This window comes from Haliotis cracherodii, unplaced genomic scaffold, assembly GCF_022045235.1.
Source record: "Haliotis cracherodii isolate W230 unplaced genomic scaffold, xgHalCrac1.p SCAF_5, whole genome shotgun sequence".
NCBI classification, from domain to species: Eukaryota; Metazoa; Mollusca; class Gastropoda; order Lepetellida; family Haliotidae; genus Haliotis; species Haliotis cracherodii.
The window spans coordinates 38,956,031-38,974,074 of NW_027266308.1; the positions used below are offsets into that span (position 1 = coordinate 38,956,031).

The following is an 18,044-nucleotide window of genomic DNA, read 5'->3' on the forward strand; positions in this document are numbered from 1 at the left end:
CTTTCAAAGAGAAAACAGGTACTAGTAGCCCAGTGCGCCATCTCCTCAGCATACCAGGACACTCTCATCATGTGTTCGAGTTCCCAGTCCGCTGTGACTACTATCCTTTGTTTACCTACATTGTATACTTACCCATGAAGATCCGGGGTAGATTAGGTCTTAACATATGCTTGCCGTAAAAGGCGACTATGCTTGTCGTAAGAGGCGACTATTGGGATCGGGTGGTCAGGCTCGCTGACATGTATGATGCATGTTACCGTATCCCAATTGCGTGGATCGATGCTCATGATGTCAATCATTGGACTATCTGGTCCAGACACGATTATTTACAGACCGCCGTGATATAGCTGGAATATTGCTGAGTGCGGCGTTAAACAACAAACAAACAAATAAACAAATCTTAGTTATAAAACAACATATTAGGCAAAATGTTGACATCAGTCAGACATGAGACTCACTGAGAAACCGATGAACGGATCAACTGGAATATTGCGGCGTCAAACAACCAACCAACCAACCAACCAACCAAACCTATACACTATATTTGTGCTTGTGGGTTTCATCAAAGTTGTAAGCGTCTGTAACCTGCCTCTTTAGGGTTTTCCTCCCAAATTAATCCGATGTGCTATAACTGAAATACTTTCAAAACAACGTTTAACCGTAACTTAAACGTCATGACACACAATAACTCGATTACACAATGGCGCCATGTCTTCACCGGCCGGTGTCAGTCAGTCAGTGACGACATGGTTAAGGTGAGTTCTGAGTGTGACCACCTGGTGTTCCAGCTGCCAACCGCCGCTGACCACGAGGTGACCCCGGAAATCCACCTGACGCTGGAGGTGACCGACTCGGGGGATGTTCCAAGGTCACTGGAGAAGAACATCACAGTCGTGGTGAAGGACATCAACGAACAGCCGTCACAGCTGGCGCTCTCGAATAAAGCGGTAAGTACTAGGGCTGTAACGATTCATCGATACCTACGATATCATCGATAATAAGGTACAGACCATATTTTAATCGCCAGTTTGTGAGATCGTGTTAAGCTATAAATAGAACAGAAACCGAACAGAAAGTGAACAGAAACTGAACTGAAAGTTAGCTCCTATAAAGCAGAAGTAGCATAGCGCAACTTGTAAGCATCGGGGGCGGTCTGGTAGCCTAGTGGTTAAAGCGTTCGCTCGTCACGCCGAAGACCCGGGTTCTATTCCCGACATGGGTACAATGTGTGAAGCCCATTTCTGTTGTCTCCCACCGTGATATTGCTGAAATATTGCTAAAAGCGGCGTAAAACCATACTCACTCACTCACTCACTTGTAAGCATGGAGGAACACGAGGGTGTGTCTGCTTTTAAACTATTACATTTAAAAAAACATCCCTTCAGTTAATACTCTTTGTTTAGTTCTTGTTGTTTTTTCGTTAAGAAGGTTTTGTTTTTGAGATAATAATAAGTAAATGAATGCATCCGGAGGTTTTAAATTTTTCATCATTTTTTACTATTTGTTGGTGTATCGTGATAGCTGTGGTATCGTCAGTGTGTATTGTGATACGTATTGTATCGCAAGCTACCAGGCGATACTCAGATCTAATAAGTTCGCTACTGAAGTAATGTTTATATATGCTTGCCATTGTAAATAGATGAGATTGGTACCCGATAATACACTGGGAAAAATGCCAATTGAATTCTTCTCACTTAATTAGTAACAGCGGCCAGAGGATTCGTAAACACCAAAATGACTATCCCCGTCCCACAAAGCGATCTTGGGTGCTACGACTGCCTAAGTCTATGTTAAAGAATGGTAGTTACGATCGTCTTAGCGCTACGACCGCTTTGTGGAACAGGGCCCAGCTGCCTAGTAGATTGCACGAAGATGCTGACGATTAGTAAATATCGAATCCCACCGTAGTTTAAATTTCTTTGTGTTCGTTATTGTGTTGATTCTGTGCATTATGATATTTCTCATACAAAAGCAGGAAAAGAAAGTATATCTGATTAGCGTTTAACCTGTTTTACTTAGTGACGATAGGCCACCTGGTAAAACAAATACTAACTGATTAGTAAAATCTACTATCCTGTTAGTGTGTGAGTGGACAGTGAATTTCACTTAGTGAACTTGACAAACTATTTCTGTCAGTGTACTTCTATACGGAAAATCCGATGCTTGTAATACTCGTAGCAGCTCCATACGCGATGATTTACCTAATTGTTCGAAAAAGTATTGCATATCGTTCCAAACGGTTAGATAGAAGTTAAATGTGTTATTAATGGGACGGTTCAAACATTGTATTCCTACGCGATATCAAAAGTAAAATATGGCTCAGACTTTAACTATTCTAAGATTGGCATTAAAAGAAATTATCATCGTGTGATTCCAAAGGCTCGCATTATTAAATTCGTATTCATGAAATTTTATATTCAAGGCACTAACACACGCTCGGCTCATAATTTATTTCTGTAAATATATAAAAAAAATAGCACAGTAAAATAGTTTGTTTTTAAAAAAAATCTTAAAAGGCTCCTCTCAAAAGTCAGACCCACTGTTGTGAAAAATGAAAACGAGGAATGATTTTATTTATTTATAAGAGTTAGTTTACTTGGTAAGGCGGTCAGCCCACGTTAGCGAGTCTACCTCAGATTACAATTCTGAATTTTGTGCAATTGTAAATTCTCAAAAACAATCTGGGACTGCTACCTCAAAACTGCAAAATAATGTATCATGATCAATTACAAAGTCTATGTATATCTCATTGCAAAGTATCGTTAAAAATAACACGGAATATGTAATGTTATCATGATGTGTGTTCCAGGTGGCCGAGAATAGTGCGGAGGGAACAGTGATTGGCACGTTGATCGCAGTCGACCCTGACAACGCTGACTCGAACAGGCAGCTGTTTACCTTCAGCCTGATGGACAATGCTGACGGGAGGTTCCGGATTCAGGGGGACCAGTTGCTGGTAGGCTATACGGGAGAGTGAGTGAGCAGGGGAGAGGGCCCGTCCGAGAGAGTGAGTGAGTGAATGTCACTAAAAGGATGAACCGATTTGTTCTGGAGTTACACGTCGTTGACGTTAATGATGCACCCATAAACCTCCATCTTAGCAGGGGAGGTATTTGAATTAGGTCCCGACGTGTCAGCATGATGTGGTAGGAAAGCCCACAGAGGCACAGGTCGAAGACATTAGGAAGAAAATGTATGCATGTAAACTTCTTTGTTATGACAACACAACGTTTTGGCGTATATAATCCTTCATCAGGTGATAAACGTTTACAAATTTGGAGGAACGTAGACGTTTGGGGGATTATTGTAGTGAAAACGTTAGTACAGCTTTCAAATAGCACCGTACATCACTTGCCATCAAACAACTTGCAACAAAACCATGTCTTGGACGGACATATAATTATTCAAGGACAGACTGTGACGTGACCTCGACCTTCACTCACAACAGATGCACCCCTTGGGGATTCCTGGCTGGAAAAGATTCGCTTCCACGCTATTGTGGGCTGAGACAGTAGATGTAAGCTGGTTGATGGAAGAAGGCGGTAGACGGAGTCAGCTTAGGCAATGGGTGGAGAATAATATGGCCAACAGGGGGTAGAAAGTGGCTAACAGGCGGAGCGCAATATAAAGGCAGTAGACCGTAGGCTGAAGGTGGTGTAGAGAACAAAAGGTCAATGGAGATTTTGAAATTTCGATTATTTTTTAGGTTGCTCAACCCAACAAGGATTGCTTGTCAAAGGGTGGCGACTTCTGTCACTTGAACTACGAGGACAAGAAAACCCACTCAATCCAGGTGGCTGTGGCAGATAATGGAGTGCCCAGCAAGATGAACCGATTTGTACTGGAGGTGAACATCACAGACGTCAACGATGCCCCCAGAAACCTTCGGCTTAGCGGTGAGTTCGTGCTCCGTGACATGCTGTGTACTTAAACATTCTGGATCTAAGTGAGTGAATGATAAAACAATACGACAGTTATAACACGGTGTCGCCAGTTTCAGAGTTTTGGAAAAACGGACATGGCATGACACACCAATGATGATTAATACTGGCATGTGAGAATCTGGTATTCGTACCCACATCCTGCTGTTCCTGTTTGGTATCGGTAACCTTAACAGTTCAATCTTTTGCATCCTTTCTATACCTTGGACTATCGTCGTTCATGTAAAATATTATTATTTTGCTGTAGAAATACTTTTTTTCGGTATATAAGTGTTACGTTTATGTATATATAACATATAAACTGCCGGGCAAAAGAATGTATACACTTGAAAACTAGATGTGTCTAAAATTGCAAAAGTTATCAAAATGTTACTAGGCTGAAAACAGTTCCCGAAACACTGCAAACTTAGGTACAAAACACTACTAAATCTCACTACAATCAGATCCTAGCTCTCTCCATGGTAGCGAAAACTAAGATTTGATTTTAATGAGATTGAAACACAACTATAACTCAAATACATCCCCGTCGGATAACCATTTATTGTTTGTTTCATTTTTAGTCACAATCAAACATTGGTGTATACTTTCTTCTGCCCGGACGTTTACAAAACTAGCAAATAATTTTATGTATGCTTGCAGACAATAAAGTTGAGGAGTTAGCATCAACTGGTACCAAGGTTGGGACGTTGACTGTGGATGACGAGGACGTTGGGCAGTCTCACACCTTCTCCCTGTTGGGGGATGCAGAGGGCATGTTTAAGATAGAATCTGCAAAATCTGTTGTCAAGGCAACGGATGATAGACTAAACAACAAAAAGACTTACAAAATAGTTGTACAAGCAACGGAGAATGGAATGGATCCTAAAACGGTAGGCAATTTACTAACAACAGCACATTGAGTTAGTTAAGCAAAATGAAAATACTAGATAATAATGTTTCAACTGATATCTCTCAATTCATTTCTCGAAAATAAAATAATCACACGTTTTCTCTATTCCTTTTCAGACTGAAGAAACGTTCTATCTAACTGTGACTGGAACTGAAGAAGCCCCTCGTGACGTCAGCATTACGTCTCAGGATGGCGTCAACCCGTTTTCCCGAAACGAACCAACCGTCCGAGAAGATGCAGCATTAGGCAGTATCGTTGGAACCGTCACGGCCGTGGACAATGACCCAGGGTCAGTCATTACTTTTGAGCTGCTGGACAACGCTAATGGTCACTTCATGATCGAGACCACGCCTGCTTCCTGTAGACCAGAAGTAAGATTGGAGACAAACGCTTGCACGACAAACTATTATTTTTTTATAATATGCTCAATGTATGTTTGGTTGTAATGTATCAAACATCACCCCATTTAACACCGGCGTTCCAATTGGTTGTTTTGGAGTCATTTCAATGATGTACGTATCTGAAACTCGGCACCTTTATCTGTAGGTAAAATATCTTTATTTTCTGTTACAGTAGCTTCTTTGTGCTGGTGAAATTAATTCAAACGTGCCTTGTTCATGGGGGAAGGTGTTTGGAAGGATTTTGACCCCAACCCCAATCTGAACCCTACATAAATGATTTTTTTATACTTCCAGCCAGAAGTTATGATTTTTACAAATGTCGAGGTAGGGGTTATTGGCGGAAGCATATTTAGATTTTATCATTCGTAAGCATAAAGGGGACACGGGTGGCCCACTCGCTGTGCAGAGTTGCGTCCCTTGGGCATGCCAGAAACCTATGATTGTTGGTTCGAATCCCGGTTTGCCCCGATTATGTTTCTAGATTTGTCAGCACCATACCTGTGCTCATGGGTTTCACCGAAGCGGTAAACGTGCGAGACTGCATCACTTCGGGCTTTCCTACCACATTAAGCTGACACACCGTAATATAACTGGAATAATCTTGAAAACCCAACTCACTCACTCACGCAAGCATGGTGCGTTGAAATCACTGGGATTGTGTATAAAATTTATATTTACACATCTGATGAACTTGTGGATAGACAAAAATATGATGTTGTGGCCATTGTCAAAAGCGGCACCAACAATCCACCGTGTGTTTTCCAGGGCACAGGCACATTGTGCAGCACCCACATTAAGTTGTCGAAGCCAATGGACTTTGAGACGAATCCCCAGCACCCCATAGTGGTGAAGGCGGTGGATGGCCAGGGAATGCGGTCGTCAGAGGCGTTCACTGTTGGCGTTATCAATGTCAATGAGGCACCAGTGGTAGGTACATGCTTTCGGAGTGGGCATAGGTAGATAGTCAAGAGTTTTATCTAAAAAAACGATACACAAAAGGAAATAACTGTACTTTTTGTTATTATTTAGTGAGGGGATATTGTCAACACCTCGTCCGTCCGTCCGTCTGTCCGTCCGTATTTCGTTTCCTCGGGCATAACTTGAAAACCGTGAATGATTTATCACATCCAAACTTGGTACATGTATTAACCAGGGGCTGAAGTGATGCCTTTTGCTATTTAGGAATTTTCATTTTTCCCATTTCCATGGAAACAAGTTACACTTAGCTGAAATGGAGGTAGGTGTTGTTTCTGGAGCAGAACTAAAAGCCTATTCAACATGGTACATCTATTAACCAGAGCTGAAGTTCCTTTTGCTATTCAGTAATCTTTTTCAATTTCTTTTCCAAGTTTCCATGGCAACAAGTTTGACTTGACTCTTCGTACAAATGTGTTTGTCTGGACTATATCTCTAAAACTAACAGGTACCCTTTCTTAAAATTTTGCACATACAAACACCTCGGGAAGATAAGGATTTCACTGTGTAGGTAAGTTGGTATAAGACGGGCGGTTCAAGGGTGAAGTCTATGAATCGCAGCCCAAGAAACGCGTACCTATTTCAAGCGGTTTACTTGACCCTTGAGAAATGTTTCTTGTTGGAAATATTGTCCTGTTGTGTCGTTCAGGCCATGGAATACATAGGCGGGGACATAACAGTGGAGGAGAACCACAACGGGGAACAGCTGAGTGTGTTGACGGTCACGGACCCCGACAAAGACGACACTCACATCTTCTCCCTCACCGACAACGCTGCTGGCAAGTTCATCATTTCAGAGAAGGGCCAGCTCGAAACTTCACAAGGTACTGGCTTGTTCCCTGTAATAAAAGATGGGTTTCATGGTTGTTTAGTATCTGTAGAGGTATTCGCTTGTTATTGGTACCATACTGGGTCTTCAGCGCTATGATGACAGAAAGACAATCGTTAATCCGCGATGTTTCAGTAAAATTAATGCAACTTTGAGTGTCTACGGCAATGCAGAATTCATCTTAAGGGGTGAGTTAGTTAAACTTTTTATCGTTTGAAATTACCTAGGTGGAGGGGGTGGTGCTCACAGACCAGAATCATTATCCGGGAAAATGTAGCATTCGAACAAACGTGTCCAAGTAGCAATAGAACACTGACTTCTTTAAGACGAGTTGCTGACATTGGGAACTGGACAACCCGTAGCCCCTTCTTTGTATAAGGGCGTTTCATCAAAAGATATTTGTTTGTTGGGCATGATCTGTACTACCAGGAACACCTGTTTGGGGTTTCTTGTTTAATGCCGCTCTCAGAAATATTGCAGCTACAATTATGTCGGCGGTTAATCTGGACCAGACAATCCGATGATTGTCATCCATACACTCAATTGGGATACGATGATATGCAAATATGAACCAAGTCACCGAACCCGATCCATTTAGTAGCCTCTTATGCCAAGCATAGGTTGCGTGGGACTGGAATATTCGTTCCAGTGTGCACGGAGTTATTTATTTGAATTCCAGATGCAAAGTTGGACTATGAGACTGAGAAGAAGCTTGAGATCAGAGTAAAAGTGGTGGATAAAGGAGGTCTGGCACTTGAGCAGACCTTTCACGTCTACATCCTGGACCTTAATGAACAGCCTGATGCTCTCAACATCAGCATCAACCAGGTACGAACGAGTGTTCTGCAAATTTCACATACATGTCAAGCAAATACCACAATGCTTTATCAGCGTACCAATGTCGAATTTCTGAGACAGCGATATAAGCATCTTTTACCGTGCATGACTTGTGAGGTCTCTGCAGTGAAGACACCATTCTACTGTAACCTGGCTCCATGGCGGCCCGGACAGTTTTAAACAATACGGACACAAGTGCAGCCGTTTCATACCCGACTGTATATTGTTCCCATGGGTATTGCTAACAAACGGTTTAGCTCATATTTACCATTATTTGTCCGGGGTAGAATAGTTCTTTAGCAACCCAAATAAACGACAAGTGGGAGTTGTTTTTTGTTCGATAAACGTTTTTGTTTGATGACGAATAGAATATGGTACTACACCAGTATTGTAACTCCCACACAACGTCGTCAAACCGACAGGAGAAACACCATTGTTATGTGTGTAGGTTGAGGAGATGGTCAAGGCTGGCACTGTGGTCGGGAAGCTGACGGTCAACGACCCTGACAATGATGGTGGTCGCACAGTCCAGCAGTTCACCTTCAACCTACTTGATGATGACGGGGGCAGGTTTATGTTGGATGGAGATACATTGAAGGTAAACACAGTTGCATTTGTGTTAATTTAAACGCCACTTTGTTTGTCTGTACCTCTGTCTATACATTTTGTTATATTGAGCCGTTTGTTTTATTGCTTCGTTAACTGATCCACAATGGTGAATATAATTAAAATTACGAAGGGGGTCATTTTATATAGCAGCCGTGTTTCTTAATGTATTTAACATGAGTAGTTTCGCAGGTTTGGACCAATTTAAAATGTCCATGTGTAATTTTGTATAGAAGAGAGGAGAACTGTGTGTGAAAAACGTTTTCATAGATATTTTGTTTTACCGGGAGTATTATTATTATATTTAATCTTATGTTACCCTACCGACTATTCCATGTATTCAGTCACCACTTCAGAGTATTTTTGTGTTCTTTATTTGTGTTCTTATTTCTTTTTCGTTCAGCGACCCTACAAATATGTCTTAGTTTAACACAGGGTAATAATATTAAGTCCAGGCCTTCTCTGGATAGTCTGTCACTAGATGAGGTGAGGTGAAATGGGGTTTAACGTCACGTCCAAGATTATTGCACTGATATAGCGATGTGCATGTACGTGCGTATGCGGATGCTTGTACTAGACCGGATTGATGCCGATTTAATATGCTACCCAAATGAGATACCATGCCGCAGTTTAACATGAATACCAAGGCCACCAGGCCTTGTTTTAGCCCTTTAATGCTGAGCGCCAGACAGGGTAACAACAAGTACCATCTTTAACGTCTTTTCGTATGACGCGACCGGGGATCGAATATTGCCCCTCCGCTACCTGGAAGGCCACGGTGGCGACCACGGAGGCGATCTCTGTCATTAGAATGACCTAATACTGTTATTAACAATTTCAGATTGCCGACGAAGGAGTCATGTGTAACGTCAAGGGCGGGACGTTCTGTTTGTTTGACTTTGAATCTCAGGAATCACACAACATCGCGGTTGAAGTGACAGACGATGGAGAGCCCAAACTGACCAGCACCTTCACGTTGCCCATCCGCGTGCTGGACCTTAATGACCCTCCGATGGACCTCTCGCTGGACAAGGTCAACATCCCGGAACAAATGGACGTAGGAGGTGTGATAGGAATGTTGTCCGCGGCGGACCAGGATCGGGACCAGCGCCTTGACTTCTCTATAGCTGGTGGCGATGCCGCAGACGTGGTCAGCGTAGACGGTATCAAACTGATACTCAACAAATCGGTGGATTTTGAGGAGAAACCGTCTTATACCGTTATCGTGAAGGTCAAGGACAATGGCAACCCCCCGTCTGAGGTACTATTGGTGGTAGTGAAATGTTTTAAGTAATGTTTCTTTTGAAGAGTTTTGAGTGGGTGAGAATGTGTTACGCCGCATTGAACAATTTCAAGGCGGGAAACGTCATAACATTCACACGTCGCACCCACTTGGGGAATCAAACGGGGTAAACAAGCTCACGCTTATACCATACGATTATCTGGCCGCCTTTTAAAAAAGTGATGGACAATTATTTTTATTATGATGCATTGTTGTGGATAGAAAACTATCTCATGATGAATGGTTTCTAAATCTCTGATCTTTGAGCATCGTTCTGTGTTCTTATCCCACAATACTGAGGACACAACTTTGAACAATCTTGACATGAAGCTGATAATGTCAATTTCATGAAACTGTCGAATAGGAACTACGTGTATGTCAAGCAAACAGCATCGTTCGGTTCCACATTAACTCAGAATATTCCTATCAAAAGTTGAGTAGTTCTGCTCAAAATGAGCTGTCTGTCACGATGCACACGTGGGGTGCAGACCAAGGTGCCGTTGGACAAAGCGATCTTAGAGCTAAGATGATCGTAACTCCCATACTTTAACATAGGTTGACAATAGTCTCAGAGCTAAGACCGCTGTGTGCAACTGGGGACAGGGTGCCGTTGGACAAAGCGATCTTAGCGCTAAGGTGATCGTGTCTCCCATACCTTAACAGAGACTTACGACTGTTGTAGTGCTAAAGTTGTTTTGTACAACGGCACCTGGGCCGTAAGCAATGGCATACTTGGAGAACAACCTGCGGGGCACGATGGCTTACGGATTATCTGCCCCGTGTGAAGTTCCGAGTCTTGAGGATGAACCTCCAGATTCAGGAGGGTCACATGACCAGCACTGTCCAATTCCGAACTGATTATGCTTTATATTCCCTATAGGATTTTTCTGAGAAAATGTAGAAAATGTTTCCTGATCCCATTTGAGAACATTAGCCCAGTTGGCCTCTTGGTGAAACAAGGTATTTTAATTCGTTTGTAAAGTCATGAACAATTGATGAATTCATTTTGGATTATTTGCAACAGTGCGCTCATATACTAGTAGTCACTTGGTTTTGGGACCCGTGAAGATCCGGGGTAGAATAGGTCTTCAGCAACTCATACTTGCCGTAAAAGGCGACTATGCTTGTCGTAAGAGGCGACCAACGGGACCGGGTGTTCAGGCTCGCTGACTTGGTTTGATGCATGTCATCGTATCCCAATTGCGTGGATCGATGCTTATGTCACTGTCACAGGATTGTCTATTTCAGACTCGATTATTTACAGACCGCCCTCATATAGTTGGATTATTGCTGAGTACGGCGTTAAACAACACACACTTGGTTATGGGCCTCTTGCAACTCAGCAAGAAGCCCAATTATGATGCTCATTGAGGATTACTGAAAATAATGGTACCGATAAGCTTGCCTCTATGGGTAATATTTTGCACTGATTTTACAGATCCATTAATGATTGTCCATGTTTTCAAGATTTAAAGAATGTTTTCTTGCTTACGTAAGAAAATACCTTTGTACATATTCCTGTTTCAACGTATCTGTTACATTCAAATTTCTTTATTTTCAGACAAAACGAGAATTCGTTTTAAATGTTGTAAACGTCAATGAAGCCCCTTCACAAATGTCAATAGAGCCAATAAAAGGGGGTCCTTACATGACGTTCCCCGTGGATAGACCAATCGTTGGAGAGAACGAGCCAGAGGAGACAGTGATTGGTCAACTCTTTGTCCTTGACCCAGATAAAGATGAGCATATAACTGCTGTGTCGTCTAGTGCCATGATTTCTATAGAGGAAATGGGATGTTTAACTCTAACAAAAGTAAGATCATATCTCATAATTTAAGATTTTACGAAAATATATGTAACTGTACAATATTACAATAGAAATAGGATACTAATATTGCTCCTCACATGTAAAGGTAACATTAGAACCCTCAAATACGACTTCACAAGTACTGAATAAATAATACAATTATGACTGTTCTGAATTGTTTAAGCTACTCAAAAAGTGACTGTTCAGCGTTGCATATGTAGCCGACATTTCACTGTTTAGGGAACCCGATGTGCTGGCAACGTTAAAACCGAGAGAATGTTTGACTTCGAGAGTGAGTCTTCGTTTGTCGGTAACATCACTGTGACCGATGGTGAGGGGAAGAGTCTGAGCCAGCAATTTACTTTCTCTGTTATGGACAAAAACGACCCAGCCAAGGTAAACGGAATTACAATAACTTAATACTGTTCCACGATTATTCTTGGTAACAAACATGTCTCTAAGTTTTTCAAGATAAGTAAAAGCAACAAAACCCCTTCCATTTTCATGTTTCATGTTTAGCTAATGGTTATGATGAGATTCACGATTCATGACACACTCTTTACAGCTGGTGCTCATATATACATATATTTGTATTTTACAGTCAGTGGTTAAAATCAGCAAATATGTCCATTACTTAAAAGTTTAAGGAACTTAATAAATTGCCTGATTGAATTGGGTAATTAACAAAATGCCTTAAAAATATGTCAGTCATTTTATTAATTTACTGAAAAATCAAATTATTTATATTGTCCTTTCATCGAATAACATGATAACATGAACTCAAAAACAAAACACAAAACAAACTCACATTAATGCTTAGGCGTATTGGCTTTCAGTGAGCAATTTATGATCCAGCATTATTTGTTTTAATGTGAAAACGTAAGAGCTAGTATCGCGCAACGGCACCGTCTAAATGAACTCTGTAGACCTACACAACATTATCTACATACCTGTTACAAAAGCCTGGTATTATCAGTGACCGTGTGTACCTTTACCCCCAGGATATACTGATAGACGGGCAGGCCGACGGAACCCTGACGATCCTTGAGAATTCGGTGGACAAGGTGGTCGGCACCTTGACTGCTGTAGATCCAGACGTTCATCAGTCGCACTCATTTGCTGTACTTAATGGACCCCAGTTTTTCTTCTTTGTCGGCAACCAACTCAAGGTATCGCATCAGTGGTTGTGAGGATTTACGATTTTTGTTAGTCTTGTTAAGATAATCATAAGATCATCAGACGTCGATAAGTAGCGCGCCGTTATAAAATGATAAATTGCAATCCACATTTTTGAGAAACTTGCCCGTTTGGAACGGAATTATGCAACATGCACCTAAGGCATATCCGCCTAGATTAAGCTACACTAATTACTATGTTTGTCTTTGTTTGTTGTTTAACGCCGTAATCAGCAATATTCCAGCTATATTGCGGCGGTCCAGTGATTGACATCATGAATATCGATCCACGCAGTTGGGATACGATGACATTCAGCAACCAAATTAGCGAGTCTGACCACCCGATCTCGAAGTCGTATAATAATTACTAATGTGTGTATGGGTTCACAATTGACACAGCTTAAACATGTTATGTTTAACTATTCTAGTTGACGACATCTGCACATCTGGATTTCGAGAAGGCCTCTGAGTTTGTATTGACGGTGAGTGCCACGGATGATGGTCAGCCGCCAATGACCTTTGAGAAGCGGGTCACGATCAAAGTCACAGACGTAAACGAGGCTCCAACAAGTGTGTCCCTGTCGAAAAATCAAGTAAGTACTTTATGTGTGTGTGTGTGTGTGTGTGTGTGTGTGTGTGTGTGTGTGTGTGTGTGTGTGTGTGTGTGCTTGTACTGGTCCGGACTGATGCCGATTTATAGTGCTAGCATACTGAGATACCATACCGCAGTTTAATATGAATACCCCACTCGGACAGAGTATACTGACACCGAGCCGACCAGTCCCCTTGTTTTAGCCCATTAATGGCAAGGGTAACAAAAAAGTACCATCTTTTAACGTATTTTGGTATGACGCGGGCTTGGATCGTACACCGGACCTTCCGCTCTCCGAGCGGACAGTCTACCATTAGACCACGGAGGCGGTCTAAGTGTAAAATAAGAAATAACAACTTGATTAATTACCATTATTCTTTAACCTGACCACTTCTAAATGTTTCCAGGTATCTGAGGCCAGTGCTGTTGACACGGTTGTTGGGGCGTTATCCACTGATGACCCAGACAACACCAAGACGATGTCGCAGACATTCACCTACACCATCATCGACGACGACGATGGTAGATTCAAGATAGATGGGTCTCATCTTCTGGTAGGAACATTTATCCAATATGACCATTTGGCCGGATATTAAGACTTCTTGTAGTTGGAGTTTGTTTCCACATCGTAAATATTATTTTTGGAATACAACATGTTATGTCAACCACATATTTTTCTTGTATTTTAAATAGTCGAAGTCTGAAGACGCTATATGAATTAGGTAACGTCCCAATTTATCGTATAGTGCACACAATATTGGCAGCTATGTTTCCTTACAGAAATATCCATCGATCGGAACCACTATCTAAATTTTATGGGAACGTTGGCCAACAGTTTTTTGGAGCAGGCAGGCATTGCATCGATGTGTATAGGGTATCGAAAGGCGTTCCTGATGTATGGGCACATTTGCATATTTAAGTAATAATTATACCAGATCCTTCATAAGACTATTATCGTATGATAAATTTGCTCTAGTACTAAATTCATCATGTTTACACTGATACTGTTACAGTGACTCACGGACTGGAAAAAAAACCTTTATGTAAAGGAGAATATACCTCACGATATATTGCCTCTGTCATTGTCATATTACGGGACACTTTAACTGCTAGATTGATGTTACACGAACAAATTAATCTAGTCTGGATCAGACAATCCAGTGATTGACATCATGAGCATCGATCTACGCAGTTTGGATACGATGACATGCATCAACCAAGTCAGCAAGCCTGACCAGCCGATCCCGTTAGTCGCCTCTTACAACAAACAAAGAGGTAATGAATCAAACTTACAATGGCTGTCTATGCGCCTCTGGCGTGTCTCTGTTTAAGTGTCTCTTTGTTTGTCTATGTACTATGTCGATGGGCCCCTTCTTTAGCATGTTTAATTGCGACTTTAATTTCAGGTTGCCAAACCCGACTTTGACTACGAGAGCAAACGTTCAACAACGATAAGAGTTCAGGTAACAGACAGTGGATTACCTCCCATAGCCTTGGACTCTGAATTCATCATTGACATAATTAATGCAAATGACCAGCCGACCAATCTCAAGTTCTCAGGTAAATTTTTGGTGTGTGTAGAATACTGGGGGGACTAATCAAAAAGTAATATTGTTCATTCAATATGTACATGTTAACGAATGTCCACCCACCAAAACATAGGTGTCAAATTTTCGTTTATAGAATATTTAAACACTGTACTGCGGTATCATAGATCAATTATCGAGTTCGGCCTAACTCCGCTAACTTGGTGTTAGAGGAAAGGAAAGCCCAAACTGATCCGGGTCGTAGACGTTTCTAACTTTTGAGAGAAACACACACCCACCCACCCCCACCCCCCCCCCCCCCCCCCCTCCACCCCCCTCCCCCACGGGGATGGTACTGACAAACCTAGACAGATCATTAGGGCGAATCTGGGATTCGATTCCATGATCATAGGTTTCTGGTACGCCAATGGGGCGCAGCTCGGTACAGCAAATTGCGACGACTTTGACAACTGGGCCATCCGAGCTCCCTAATGACTAAGGAAAGAGAAATAGTTAACTTTAACGTTAACGTCTATAAAAGCTGAAATGAACTCAGCACTTCTAACTACTAAGGCATTTAATGTATTCCTCCAAACAGCCAGCACCATATCGGAAGATGCTTCAGTTGGGACCATAGTTGGGACGTTGACCGCTGATGACGATGACGTCGGTCAGACACTATCGTACAGCGTAGGTCAGAGTGACCTCTTGACCATCCGAGAGGACCAGGTCCTGGTCAACGGTCTCCTCAACTACGAGGCTCAGTCCAGTATCACAATCCTCGCCACTGTGGCTGATGACGGCGAGCCTAGTCTCTCGGTGAGTTATAGGATGGTGCACTATACATATTTTGGGCTCGAATTGGATATGTATATGATGAAACAGGGATTAATACACGAGTGTGTCATGTTTTCTTCATGAAACGAGTGTCGGAAAAATAATATTTCCCGAGCGCAGTACATAATTTATCCTGTGATCGGTCCCGCAACATAATGTAAATACAACACTATGACCGTCGTAAGATTTTTTAATGAGAATGGTACCAATATATTTAATAATAACTTTGATAGTCGAATAGTGTTAGACTCTCTCTTTGTAGAAGTTGATACAGGGTGGTGTACATTTAAGCTGTATTCGATATGTACCCATGTTTTTATCAGGTAACAAATTGACTTGCCTTTGCATGTGTTTGTAACAGGTGGGTCAGGATAGGCTCACCTTTTCTCGAACACCTGGTATCATGGTATCATCACTATTTGAGAGTGATTCATAAACAAATGGTCATGATAAAGTCGGAATCGTACAATCGACTCAGCTTTAAGCAGATATTTCTTATGAATATGGAAAGGATTTTGTCGCTTTTATTTATTCCCATAATTATAACAAAACTCCTTTGCAGCCGTTGTACTAAGATCGCTAAAACTGACGCAGCTCGTGTATTGTTACAGTGGCCTGTTTCAAGAGAGCCTCGTGGCATCTGTTTTACCTCCAAGAGAAAGAAGTATAAGCCAAACTAGTTCCCGAACTGAACAGTTGTTAGACAGATTCCAAGTTTTGAAATGTAAGATGTTATGTATCGTGTTAAGATGCCGACCTTGGTGTACATGTAATGCGTTATTTTATTTACCCTAATCCTTGTAGATGTCCCGTAACTTCACCATTGATGTTAAAAATGTAAACGACAAACCGTCCAGTCTGGAGCTGCGGTCAGTGAGTGGTGCTGGCAATCTGAACGTGTCGGAGAGTATGCAGGTCGGAGAGGTGGTTGGAGTTATTGTCGTTACGGATGAAGATATGATAGAGAGAATCACAATAACGTTGGATGTGCTGGAGGGTGGTGTGTTCAAACTAGACGCCAGCGGACCCACCTGTAGCCTGGTAAGGACTGTTATCGTGATAGGTCGTTCCTCTAAATTGAATCTAAAGACTTTCAAATCTTTACTTAACAAATGTGCATGATCATTAGTGCTTAAGCGTTTAATTTTACAACCCATAGGCGACTGACATTGTTTTTCTATTGTCAAGTTAAAAACAATTTCATATTCTGCCTGTCATGATCCATGCTATTTGCACATTATACAATGAAACCTTGTTTCAGATTATTCGATTATGTCTAAACAGTTTGAAAATGTTATGCGATCACAGTCACTTTTGTCTTTGAGTGTAATATCATAAAGGACCAACTACTAACCTTCACCGCCTCCGTGGTTTAGGGGATAGAGCGTCTGCCCAGGCAGCGGGAGGTACATAATTCGCTACCCGGCCGCGTCAAACCAAAAGATGTAAAAAGATGGTACTTGTTTTTCCCTGCCTTGCGCTCGGCTTTATGGTGATAAAACAAGGGCTGACCAGCTCGGAGAATAGAATAACCATGGCAGTGGGCTAGCACTATAAAACCAGCATGTGTCCGGACTAGTACAAGCAGCCACACACACACACGCACGCACGCACGCACGCACGCATGCATGCACGTTGCTATGTAAATGCATTAATCTTTCACCTGGCCTCGCCTCGCCTCGCCTCCGTAGAAATAAGATGCGTTCGAACGACGTTAGTTTCATGCATTAAACACTTTCTCTTCATACAGAAGTTTAAAGATGGCATCAACATGACCATATGCTCCATCAACCTTCTGCTTGCTGACACCATAGACTTCGAGCAGATCACCAACGACGGCGACACTATCCCTGTTGACGCAACAGCTACAGACAAGGGAGGACTCACCATCACAGACAGATGGGATATTCCCGTGGTAGATACCAACGACCCTCCCACGGTACGTTGTGTGCTTCACGAGGTTTATGTTGAGGATGCATATGTTCCGGTGTTTGAAATTGGTAAATGAATGAAAGGCGACATGGCTCATAAAACATTATCAGCCAACATCATGTATTCTGTGTGTTTAATGTACCCTACTTTCATATTCCTGTTCAATGTTACAATTTGATTAGTCAGTTGGGTTGAACGCCACCAGTCAACGGTATACCAGGGCGTACCAGGTTAATGAGGAAAACACTAACTGACCGTCTCTATGTGTAAACTTTGTAAATCTTTTGATATTTTCACTTTTATCCCGCGGAACAGAGTTTGTTGCTTCGTCGTCTGCTATAATGGAGAGATCATGATAATCTACTTCCGGAATCAGACGTTTCGAGTGATTTCTTCGATTTAAACCATGTTATGG

The 18,044-nt window shown here is 42.0% G+C and overlaps 1 protein-coding gene across 1 annotated transcript in view; it reads left to right on the forward strand.

Annotated features, from left to right (window-relative positions):
• The window catches only part of LOC139443682 (protocadherin Fat 4-like), a 71,668-nt gene that overhangs the window by 31,692 nt on the left and 21,932 nt on the right, over window positions 1-18,044 (forward strand). The window contains exons 22-40 of the mRNA XM_071224621.1: window positions 789-947; window positions 2,810-2,956; window positions 3,707-3,896; window positions 4,581-4,810; window positions 4,947-5,201; window positions 5,997-6,158; window positions 6,856-7,030; window positions 7,715-7,863; window positions 8,321-8,470; window positions 9,320-9,739; window positions 11,322-11,573; window positions 11,808-11,963; window positions 12,569-12,736; window positions 13,171-13,335; window positions 13,742-13,888; window positions 14,741-14,894; window positions 15,459-15,679; window positions 16,502-16,738; window positions 17,448-17,636. Of these exons, the coding sequence (XP_071080722.1) occupies window positions 789-947; window positions 2,810-2,956; window positions 3,707-3,896; window positions 4,581-4,810; window positions 4,947-5,201; window positions 5,997-6,158; window positions 6,856-7,030; window positions 7,715-7,863; window positions 8,321-8,470; window positions 9,320-9,739; window positions 11,322-11,573; window positions 11,808-11,963; window positions 12,569-12,736; window positions 13,171-13,335; window positions 13,742-13,888; window positions 14,741-14,894; window positions 15,459-15,679; window positions 16,502-16,738; window positions 17,448-17,636 (3,726 nt within the window). The remainder of the gene's footprint in view (window positions 1-788; window positions 948-2,809; window positions 2,957-3,706; window positions 3,897-4,580; window positions 4,811-4,946; window positions 5,202-5,996; window positions 6,159-6,855; window positions 7,031-7,714; window positions 7,864-8,320; window positions 8,471-9,319; window positions 9,740-11,321; window positions 11,574-11,807; window positions 11,964-12,568; window positions 12,737-13,170; window positions 13,336-13,741; window positions 13,889-14,740; window positions 14,895-15,458; window positions 15,680-16,501; window positions 16,739-17,447; window positions 17,637-18,044) is intronic.